Source organism: Pongo abelii, chromosome 16 (assembly GCF_028885655.2).
Source record: "Pongo abelii isolate AG06213 chromosome 16, NHGRI_mPonAbe1-v2.0_pri, whole genome shotgun sequence".
Lineage (NCBI taxonomy): Eukaryota > Metazoa > Chordata > Mammalia > Primates > Hominidae > Pongo > Pongo abelii.
The window spans coordinates 70,457,856-70,470,408 of record NC_072001.2 but is presented as its reverse complement, the minus strand read 5'-3'; the positions used below and the strand labels follow the sequence as shown (position 1 = coordinate 70,470,408).

Sequence of the window (12,553 nt, the reverse complement as noted above, 5' to 3'; positions counted from 1 at the left end):
CTGGCCTCCACAGCCAACCACATCTTTTGGTTTCTACAACTTGATTAGGCAAAGCTCTAAGCCATCCTCTGCTACTCTCACTATTCTCTACCTCTGCCTTTGCTTGTATTGCTTCTGGTACTTAAAATGCACACCACCTCTCCTTTAGTCTTGCCCATCAATTCCTCTAAGGCCTATCTTAAAGCTTGCCTCCATCCATCAATTACATTGATCCTTAAGAGACGAGTGGATCCACAAGGAACCAAATAAGCATTAATCTGGGAGTCACATAACCAGGACTATGGCCCTGACAATGATTCTGAAGTAGCCAATTTATCTTTTCAGTATGTAGATAAAGAGTTTGTCTTTAGAGACTAAGTGGTATATCTATGTTAACTTGGTTTACAGCACCAGAATTGAGAGCAGGACTGAAAACCCAAGTCCTCTGATTCTCCATCTACGGCTCTTTCTACTAAAGCATGTATGGCTGTTTTCAGACCTCTTAGTTGCCAACCATAAACTGATTTATTTTTCAGGTTATTGTGAAGATTATATAATCTTTTAATATAAATAATATCAATTATATAAATCTGGTATTTTCAGGTCATATTGCCCAAACTTTATGGCCTAATGAGAGGAATCTCCTCTAAGTAAGTATCTTCTGGGTTTACTTTACACATTCTGTAGTGTAATTCAGAGGCAATGCTTTTAAAGAAAATGTAGGGCGAATCACTCTAGTCTATGGGTACTTACTTCTATTCTACCAAGGAGGTTTTAAAAGGCTAGGAATGTATACTTGAATTCAAGTACAGTTTAAGGTACAATGGGTTAGAATACTGGAGAACACAGCAATAGTATTTATTCATCTCAAGAACCTCTCAGTAGATAATTAACCTGGACCATGATAAAAACAATCCTATTAGTCCCATTTCTCGTGTGGCTAAAGCTATCATGCTACTTGCTGCAGTATTTTTCCTTTGCTTCATTTTAAACAGAACACTTAACTATATTATTGCAAGCATTACCACTTTTGTAGCTGCTCTATTTTCCTCCTTGCAACAGAAAAGCAACAGTAATTAGGCAAAAGCATAAATTTTATATTTTTACTCAAGAAGATGTAATTCTTATAAAAATCTGGGCTGGTAGTCAAGACATATCCACTTTTCCATAGGTTTTCGGCACCATCAACTAAAAGAAGTGGATATTTCACGCATAAAGAATACAGGGTTTTTAGGATATTTCTCTGTTCTGATGCATACTTTGTCCCACACTGGATTTTTGCGTGAAAGAAAAGATCTATCACAGCTCTAACTTTTGGGACATGGTGAACCCCTTTGGCAATCAGGTGAAGCCTATGGACCCCTTCTCAGAATAATGTTTTATAAACGGATTACCTAAAATACATGGGAACCTATTATACTGAAATACAGTTCTACCCATAGACCTCTGTACCCTAAACCTATCATAGGTTGACACAGTTCCCTGTGTCTATTGAAATACAGTTCTACCCATGGACCCCTGTACGCTAAACCTACCATAGATGTGACACAGGTCTCTCTGTCTACCTAATTTTTGGCTTTTCAAAGTGGAATTAATTTTGAGGTTAGAAACACTCTCAGTATGTAATCGAACAAATACTCAAGTTCAAGGCCTAAGTCATAAAGTGAAAAGGCACAAAGTAAAAGTATATCATAAGGGAGCAGGCCTAGTCCTGTTAGCAGGTGGCTGCTGACCTGGAATGATTTCAGAGCAGTGCAAAGGCTCTCTTCCTGGATTCCCCCAAATCCCTCTTCTCTCTGTCCACTCATGCTTGAAATCCCTTAATAGAGCCTAACTCCTTTGTTTTAATTAAGTAGCGGATTTGCTCTTGTTAAAAAATAAATACCTATGGGAGAGGTAATACTTGATGCCAAGGATTTGCAAATTTATTTTCAGCAGTAGAACAAGTTTTTCATATGCAACCTTAAATAGATGCTGATAAATAAGTAAATGCAAATTTTATAAGAATTCAGTACAACTGTGTATGTCAAAACATATATAAATAACAATTGCATATAGTATTATGTACCTATATGTATATAGTTATTACTTAAATATAGTATGTGCTTACATTATATATTATATAAATATTTATATTATATACTTATTATATATGTATTTATATTATATATTTCTGGTTATAGCAATATAAACCAACACTGGAAACAATAAGGCTGTTTTGATGAAGACAAATTATGAAATCAAGAGTTATAAATAACTGCAGTCTTACATCTATCACAGAATACAGTTTATTTATATATTTTATTTTGCCTGCACAAGATGTAGAAAATCCAGATGTGAACAAATAAGTAATTTCAAATAGCTAACAATTTGTTATGGTAGTTACAATCTCAGAATTTAGTTCAATTAAAATGATCCAGAAACTTTAAAATAATATAAATTTTTTGTTTCAAAATAGAATTACTAACAATATCTACCAACTGCTTACATTCCTTAATAATTAAGGATTAGTTGGTAAGTAGTCAATTGGGGGATATTTGACAAATAGATTTCATAATTAATTTGAATCCTGACTCCCCTTGCTTACCACACAACCTCAGGCAAATAGCTTTATCTTAGTCTCAGTTTCCTTATCTATACAATGATTATAAAAACGGCACCTACTTAGAGGTGTAAGGGTTAAATAAGATAGTGTACATAAAACACTGTGTCTGGCAAACTTAATAAATGCTACTATAATTGAAGAGCTAAATTACCAAAAATATTTTTCAAATGCGTCATGTAACATTTTAGGATGTTCTATCACATCCCATTTAAATTTCTTTTCAGATATCTCGTCACCCTTCTCTTTCAGACAGTCACTGAGTTTCAAAAAAATCTAATTTTGTTTTGCATGTTAAGTCCAAATTTTGACATTATGCTTCATTGTTGACTTTATATGCAGTTGTAAACAGAATAACATTGCAACCTTGCACTGTCAAAGATTGTATAGCTCATTTCAAATAATGTAAGAACCAACCCAAACTTAAATCGAGCAGTGAAACAATCTATGATGCTACACTATCATGATGTGGCTATATTATTGTAATTGTATACTTGACTATTATGCTGTGCCAAAAGTATGCACCAGAGAACTTGCCTGGCTTTTAATTGATAGTAGCACACGTGTTCTAATACTAATACCAATTAATGTTTCTTGAATGATTACGAGGAGTCAGGCACTGCTTTATGACCTTCACACATATTAGTTTATTTAATCTTTGCTTATTTATTTGTATGATTATTACAGGAGTGTATATGAGCAGATCTGAATTTCAAAATATGACTAGTATAAAGCTACACCCTATGTAATAAAAAACACCTTTATGGGAAATTCAAACGTACACACACACACTCAGAGTAAGCCTGAAAGCACAAATTAACCCACTGACGATCAAATGATCGAATGCATTAAAATTTGGCATCAATTGAAATATGTAGGTATTGTTCTTTATTATACTTAAAATGCTTAAATTTTTATCATTAAAAATGAAATGCAAATGAAATGCTTAGAACCCCTCTGAAACTCACTGGAGTTCTCTAACAATTTGAAAATGAACATTAAATCCTATTACTCACTTACACTAGGATGTAAAAGGAGCCAAATCAGATTCTTTTCTAAAAGCATAAGTGTGAAGAAGGAAATGAGAGATTTTTAATACTAATTCATTTTTCAGGAAGGTAAGAACCTTATTAGGTACCCATTATGTGCCAGCAATGTTAATATATTATCTCTATTCTCCATAGCACCCTTATCTAGTAGGCATCATTATCTTGACTTGACAAAAGAGGGAACTCAGGACCTGAAATGTAATTTGCTTACTTAGGGTTCAGTAACTGCAAATTAGCAGATAGGACCCAAACTCAGATCCACTCAGCTCCAAGCCCCTCCCAGCATATCAGATTGCCTCTCCGTCTTGCTTCCCCCATTCATAAAACAGAAAAATGAGAATGAGTGAGACAGAGTAACCTGCTCTTGGAAACACTAGTTAGTTAGTGGCAAGGCTGCAACAAGAATCCAGTAGTACCAGCATTTCACTAGGTAAATCCTATCAGATGGCCCATGGAGAGGGTATCCTGTGCAACTAGGCCTACTAGGAGCCAGCAAAATCATTACTTCACTTCAAAACTCAACATCAGTCTATATAGCTTCAGAGCAGAGACTAGACAGAGGAGGGGACAAATCAGTCCTGTCCTTAGTACCTAATATGTGTAAAACACTGCTTGGTGCAGGGAAGGATTTGAAAAACAGACAAACAGAGCAGACAACAAGGTCCCTGTCCTCATATCTGTGTGCGAAAGAAAGCATAATCATGTAAAATATTAAATAGTATCCCTGGAGGAGACCTCAGCAATATTCTGGTTCCCTCCCCGGACCCCTACAATAATATGTTTTAAATGACAGTATAAAACAATGGCACAATACAATATATGAGACTCGCCAATAGTAATAACTAATATTTTTCAGAACACTTCTTTGTACCAGGACCTTTGTTAAGTGCTTTGAATTATCTCATTAAAAACTCAACACAATCCTATGAGATAGATACTTTTATTGTGGACATTTTACATGAGGAAAGGGAGACTGTTTCTGGGAGATCCCGGTCTAGTAAGGATTCACACCAGGCAGTCTGACCCAGAATCACTATTCTAAGAGCTAAAAAGTGGTTTCAGTTCAGCATAGGGTTGGTTTGGGAATGCATACAGGATCTTGGCAGAGAAGCTCAAGAAACATACCACTATAAATAAATTAAAAGAACTCACTACAGCTAGATTTTTTTTTATGAATGTTATCTGACAAGGCTATAGCCTCTCATTGCCTCTCCCTGCCCCCAGAGCAATGGGCTTTAGTGAGACAGCCATCCACCAGCCAACATTCCATCACTTTCCTCAGCTTTCCCATTATTCCAAACCAATGCAGAATTGAAATTCTAAATAGCAACAACATACAAAGGCAATACACTACCACCACCATCACCACCACCACCACCACCACCACCATCACTGCCATATTGGTGGAATATATTTTATAGGCTGTGAATCAGGAAGGACATGAAATGTCATTCCTTTGTCAAAAACTCTTTCTAAGCAACCTGAAGAGAAAGCTCACTTTAAATGATAGGAGTGGGATGTTGTGCATGCCACCACAGTCCTTGGATAATGACTGTGTGTCATAAATAGGATATGGCATTTCAGAATGTCTTTAAAGCTATTTCCTTTTGTTCAACTAATTTAATTTACCAAATGCTCCTGGGAAAAGGGAGGGGGACCAAGATGCTGACTCCACATTTCCTGAAAAATCAACATTTTCTTTTTAAACTGCTCTCAAAGAAATTGCATCTGATTGTTGTCTGCTGGCTCCCTCAAACTCTACCTCTGTCAAAATTCTGCCCCAGCAGGTGTGAGAAAGAATAGATGCAGAACTTGAGTGAATACCCACATCTGTTTTTGGAAAAAGAGAACAGAAGCAGCACAGAAGGAAGTAAAAGAGATAATTGCTGGCTTGAACTACAATACATTTTACTTGTGGGCAGAGGGCCAGCTTACAGCAGGCAGAATATGCAGGCCCATCTTATTGGAATTCAAGGGTGGGCCTCCATTCTTGTCCGGAGACAGCTGTAAACCAGCAGCCCATAGCATCACAATCAGGCACTGAGTTTTGTCAAGGAATGCTGATACGTACAGAAGCAGCTTTGTCTGCCTCAACTGCACCCCTGCCTGGTGAAATGACAGTCAATCTCTGATTCCAGATGACAAGAACTGGATAAAAACTTAAAACAAATGGCGACCTTTCAAAAGATTAATTTGTTTACCAACAAAATATTCCCTCTTTGTCATCTCAGATGGGGGTGACCTTCACTTTCCCATATCTAGCCTGAAAGGATGCTGACTATAGTCATCTGTTAACTCCATCTCAGCAATTATTCCCTTTTTTTATTTTTAGTGACAAGAAGGGTTTATTAATTCACTCTGCTTCTTGTTATGGTTTATAAATGCAACAAGCTCATTCTGAATTACTGCTGTGTAACATCAATTTGTTTAAATCTAATTCTGCTACCATTGCCAAATTATGTTGTGACTGTAATTGTGGCCATATGCATGGGCTTAAAACACAATCATGTTTTGAAATTGCCCTTCTTTCTCCACTCCCACCCCCCACCCCCACCCCCACCCCCACCCCTTACTTCTGGTGCTTCTTCTAATCATTTGACATTAACACAATTGCCTCACTTTCTATTACTTTATCATTTCAGAAATGAATATGCTTTCAGTGAGAGAGAGATTACTATGTACACCCCAAGTGAAACAGTAAAGAATGAAACTATGATTTGTGAAGTGTGGTTGCTACCCAACTAAGTTAGTGGAAAACACTGCATAACATATGACTCATAAAATCTAGAAATCATAATAGTGTTAAATCTAATCTCATGAATAAATAAAAGATTCTAAGTTTACATTGCATTATATATATATTTATTTGGAAAGTGGGACCAAAGAACTGGTATAATTCTACAGCAACTCACATCTTGCCAAAAAGAAAAATGTTTTTATGATTCTTTTCTAGGTCATAACAGTTATAATCAGAGTTATTTGTGCAGCAATTCAAAGCAATGTTTGGTGTGGCTATTTTGTTATGCATTCATAATCATTCTTTTAAAATTCATGTTAACAGATACATGTTTCAAGCCTTTTAAGAAACACTTTTTATTTAAAAGAAATAAATCAAAGTCAAATTTTCTGTAGATCTCTTAATGTGTTGTATTATAAAGTCTAACTGGAACTGGATGTCAGTGAGGGAACGTGAACAGTACCAGGGATTTCTTCTTGTTTCCACATACCTTTGAGGACCTACTAGAAAAAATGTTAGAAGGTTGTTTGTTACTATTTGGCAGATTGAAGATATTGAAAAAATCACCAGTGAGTCTCACTTTTAATGTTTTTGGTAAATTGATTTTACATAACAGAGTCACAGGATATAAAATTCTGAAGATAGTTTTGCAATATGAGTATGTGTGTGTGGCAGGGGGTATATGTGTTTTCAATGCACTAAAATTCTGGCATCAGCCTCTTATTATCAGGAGGAATACGCCACTTCATAAGATGGAGAAGATACCAGCTTCTAGGAACAAATAATGGAAATCGGCTACATATTCACATTTGCTCTGTCAAAAATGTCTAAGGTTATTTACAGGCTTTTGACAAGCTGATCAAGTTTCATAAGAAGTAAGGAAACACATGGCCCTCAGCAGCCAAATAATAATCCCCTTTGAGTGTTTAGTTCTAAAATGATTAGCTTTGATGATGCCTTTCTAATTAACTATACATCACAATGCTAGACACATTACTCTAGTTTGGGTAGGTGCTTTTGAAACGATTTTTTTAAGTGGTAAATCACAACTGCATTTATCCCCAAATGCTTTATATGACTGTTTAAAAACAAATACCTGAACACACTTCTCTCACAGTACTTTTTGCACAATGCTTCTGTTTTATAAATCCAAAATGAAAATACTGTTTTTCAGTTAGTACTACCATACAACTATATCAACATAAAATGATAGGGTCAACTAACTATTTGATCAAAAGGCCAACAGTTTGAAAAAAATATACACAATGTATATCCAATTTTAAATTGCTCTGGTGTAGATTTTTATGGCATCAAGTTTGATGGAAAAAGGAGATTTAATACAGTAAATGAATGTCTATTAGCTATATGTCATAAAAGGGAAGTGCTTTCCCAAATTCTCTTTGCGCAAAGTATGTAGATACAACATCCAAGGCACTCATTCTATTTGGAAATTGGAAAAATATATAATTAATGACTAAGAATCTGCCCCAAGTTTTGGATATAATTTTGAAATCTCTATTTACTTAAGTCTGAATCTTCATTCAGATTCATAAAGCAAAGCATAATCCTTTTTAAATCTAGAGGTATGCCTTTTAAAACTCCAGTACTCATCAGAAAAAGTTCGCATGAAACACAGCAGTTGCCTCGGGCTACAAAGCCTCAGTACTCCTCCAGCTAAGCCAATATTAATTCTAGATGGAAGAAGAAAACCAACAACAACAAAAGAGAAATCTGCTTCTGTCTGCGTTGCCAGAGAAATAATATTTGTATTTCAGGGGCTTTGGGCTCATGGGAAGCAGATAAAAATCCTTTCACATTATTCACAGTGACATTTTAAATAAAGTTTCAGCAGGAATAAAAATATCTAACTTTCTGGTTATTTCTTAGGCTATAAAAGTATTTGTAAGATAAACTGCTCTTAAACCAAACCTGTTAGAATAACATAAAGCACATATAAAGAAACTGAAAATATATTTCAGGGTTACATGAATGAAGTAGGCAGTTGAAAATGTCTATGTAGGAAATTTGGAAGATTAATCTAAGAGACTCTTATGCTAGTTAGAAATGGCTTTGCAATTTAATCCTAACATTAATCTTGTTTTTAGTTTTGATTTCACCAAGGCATACATTTAAGAGCTTTTGAAAGAAGCCAAAGGTTAAAAATATATTTTAAAAAATAGAGATGTTACCTCAGTAATTGTTTTCAGTGATAGAAATGATCTCAAATTAAATAATTTTCCAGTTAAAATGAAGCACTACTCTTAATTCTCCTAAGAAAACTCCACAACATAGAAAGAGTACAATCCTTGCTTTAGGACAAGGTAGCATCTAGTCAATGGCAACAATGGCATTGACTCTGAGATCTCTTACTGCAGATCTACATTTGACTATTTTTCCCTCTCATTATTTTGCTGACATAAAGGATTAGTCCCTGCTTGCCTCAGATTTAGAATAATATTCTCAAATATTTGCACATTATGACAGTATACACAATTGAAGAGGATTCTGTGTTGTTTTTTTTTTTTTTTTTGGATGTTTCTAGTGGTAAGCCTACTATCAAAGAAATACAAGATTTAAAATTTCTCTATTCTTTTTGCTGGTAAATTATTTCCTCGTTAAAATTATGGTACTAGATTATTTAGGAATATGAAATAAAATAGAAAATCTGAATGAGCCTCAAATAAGTCTTCAAAAATAGGCTTACATTTTCTTAATCATTGCTAATTATAAACAGAATGAGAGCCACTTCATCTCCAAAAAATTCCAAAGACAAAAGGATCACAATCTTTACTTAACATCTACATTACATCTTACACTACTAATAAATGACTTTTATTTCTTAAAAAAATAAGAGCTCATTAAAACAACTCATTACTTACACATGCTTTTCTCTGATTAATATATGGCAAACTGATTCCATAGTTCGCATTTACGGCAGCTCTGTGGTGGATGTTTTCAGGATCCTGCATGATTTTTACATTCAACCCTATCTTTTGCTGAAACAAAGAAACAATGAAACTTTCATGCTGGATGAACAAAAATGCTTACTAACATTTTATATCCTCAAAGGAGTTTAAAGTTCTTTGGAAATAATTATTTTAATGAAATTCTCACTGGAAAAAAATATATTTGGATCTTCTATTTAGGCTGCTTGCTAATCAGTCCCTTTTATTCACAGAAAAGGAACTTTCTGTAGATTTTCCTCCGTGTATCCCATTTCTCCCACAAATACATCCTCAGACACATTTTCTCAAAAATAATGCTGGAAGCCAACCAAGGTGGGCAAAGGACTAGATAGAATACCTGGTCTTAATTTCTTTTTAGCTTTCCAGGTCAAGGATTTTGTCAATGAAATCTATACTACAAATACACAGGTAGAGGGCTCCCTTGGTCTGTTAATGTGGCCACTTTCCTCTAGGGACATTTACAGGTAAATCTCAGTTTGGGCCTGGTAAATTTACCACAACAAATTTATCTACTCCTTCACAGAGATTCTCTTATCTGTAAGAATAATTTATGCTTTCATTAGAAAAAAATAAAAGCCTCTTGTCTGAACCACTTATTCCTCATTTTAAATAATTCAAATTAGTTATTGTTGACATGCTTGATAAACCATGAGAGTGGGCCACATAGCGGTGGTGGGAAGGGGCACTAGATAGTTGTCAGGACACCTAGGTGCCAGCTCTCCTCTCGACTGCTGTGTGTGACCTTGGGTAAGTCACTTCACCTCTATGGAAGTCAGTTTCTTTATTCACAAAATGCATGTTAGACTTGATGGTCTCTTGAGGAACCATGCCCGAGCTTTGAGATTCTATGATTTGAGGCTAAAAGATAATTTGGCACGTAGGGAATATGGTATTACTAATAATTTCTAGTCTTTTGTGATTTTTAAAATTGTAATATAATGCATATACCATAAAATTCACCCCTTTAAAGTGTACAATTCAGTGGTTTTCAGTATATTCACAACCATCGCCACTATCTAATTCCAGAACATGTGCATCACCCCAAAATGAGACCTCATACCCATTAGCAATTGCTCCCCATTCCCTCTTCCCACTGGTTCCAGGCAACCAGTAACCTACTTTCTGTCTCTCCTGATGTATCTATTCTGGACATTTCATAAAAATGGAGTCAAAATATGTAGGCTTTGTAACTTTTTAAAAAGGAGGTTAGAAGTACTGTGAGCAACTTAACTGTTTTCCTTTCAATTAAGTGTTTTAGTTTTGAGGGTGATCTGACGCAGTTGTTAAAATGGTTGTAGGAATTAGACAGATTTGTTCATGATCCAGCTATTTCTTTGACATAAGCATTCATAAAGGGTCTGTGCCTAAGGTCAAAGTGAAGAAGGCTACAAAAATATCTACAGAATGTATGCTAGATAAGCATAGATATGTCTAGGTAAGGTCTTTAACAGATATCCCAAATCTTCCTTTTACTTTTTAATAGCATGGTTTTGTTGTCGTTGTTGTTTTGAGACCGAGTCTCACTCTGTCACCCAGGCTGGAGTGCAGTGACACAATCTCGGTTCACTGAAACCTCCACCTCCCAGGTTCAAGTGATTCTCCTGCCTCAGCCTCCTGAGTAGCTGGGATTACAGGTGCGCACTATCACACCCGGCTAATTTTTGTATTTTTAGTAGAGACGGGGTTTCACCATGTTGGTCAGGCTGGTCTCAAACTCCTGATCTCGTGATCCACCTGCCTTAGCCTCCCAAAGTGCTGGGATTACAGGCATGAGCCACTGAAGTCGACCAATAGCATTTCTTAAACCAAATCTCCAAATAACTGCCCTCAACTGTCCACTTTATTTAATCTGGGCAAGGATACAGGATGCAAACAAGGCATGTCTATTTCCTTCTCCTTGAGGTACACGTGGTCACAAAAGCAATGTTGTACCTAATTATAAATGGCTTTTCTTCTGTGGGTAACATTCACAGCACTACTCTAGGGTTTTTGCATGGAAGCAGATTGCCTCTTCTATTGAAATTAATACCTGAACATAATTTTTTCCTTCTTAAACTTTCAGAATAATTTCTATTCTACCGAGGATTGGGAAATCGCTAATATGTATTATATTGACTGGATGTGGGTTTCTGTAATTAGGGTGTTTTTAAAATGTGTGTATTCTGGATACAGAATTGATGGTAATAGCTTCATCTATCACGTCTAAGCTTTGTTAGAACATTTTAATTATGGGATTATTGGCTCATAGCAGTTTTCTTAGTTTTATCATGCTCCATCAAGTTTGTGTGGTTATAGGTCTGGTGTAGGGAGGAAATGGCCAAATACAGAATCACTGTTAAAACTGGCCTTAAAATCCTGTAGTGTTCTGCCTATTGTTAAATTCTGTAGCACTATACATAGTTATTTCTGAAAAGAAATCAGTATGTAAATAGAAATCCAACAGAAATGATAGGTGTACTATCAATTCTTTATTGTTGGGTTCTAAAGCAATCATTTGAGGTTAAAAGATAATTTTAAAATATTAATATTCTCATATTTACTATTTTGGTCCCAATGCATGTGTATACCAAAATAGTAATATGTAGCACACATGATTTAATTGCTCTTTTCAAAAACATTTAAAAGGCATCTATGTTTAAAGAATATTAACATAATCATACAGGCATGGTGGCTCACTCCTGTAATCCCAGCATTTTGGGAGGCCGAGGTGGGTGGATCATTTGAGGCCAGGAGTTCGAGACCAGCCTGGCCAACATGGTGAAACCCTGTCTCTACTAAAAATACAAAAATTAGCCAGGTGTGGTAGTGTGTGCCTGTGGTCCCAGCTACTTGAGAGGCTGAGGCATGAGAATTGCTTGAACCCAGGAGGAGGTTGCAGTGAGCTGAGATCATGCCACTGCACTCTAGCCTGGGCAATAGAATGAGACTCAGTCTCAAAAAAAAAATTAACATAACAAATGTTTCACTGAAATTCACTACCAAGTACATTCAAAACCTAAATTTGTCTTACAAACCATCTATAGTGATATATGGGAAAATACTTATACACATATGCTGTATTATGAGACCCAATAATAAGGTTTTCAAGAAAATCAATTACAGACTTCAAAAACAAAAATTAAAATTAATCATTCCATTAAGCAGGAAAGTATGCTCTGGAAGATGATCATTTTTTACCAACAGTAAGATAAATATCAGAAATAATTTCAGAAATTTTTAG

The 12,553-nt window shown here is 35.5% G+C and overlaps 1 protein-coding gene across 27 annotated transcripts in view; it reads right to left on the bottom strand.

Annotated features, from left to right (window-relative positions):
• The window catches only part of IQCH (IQ motif containing H), a 247,385-nt gene that overhangs the window by 188,524 nt on the left and 46,308 nt on the right, over positions 1–12,553 (bottom strand). For 21 of the 27 annotated variants that reach the window (XR_008513644.1, XR_008513645.1, XR_008513646.2 and 18 more), the window contains one exon: positions 9,247–9,363. The exons of 4 other annotated variants lie outside the window; for them this stretch is intronic. Coding sequence is in view for 18 of the 23 variants with exons in the window: in XM_063716191.1 (XP_063572261.1) it covers positions 9,247–9,363 (117 nt within the window). In the remaining 5 variants the exon portion in view is untranslated. Of the gene's footprint in view, positions 1–6,698; positions 6,871–9,246; positions 9,364–12,553 lie in introns of those variants that run through there. 2 more of the 27 variants (XM_009249954.3, XM_054531610.1) reach the window with 2 other exon arrangements.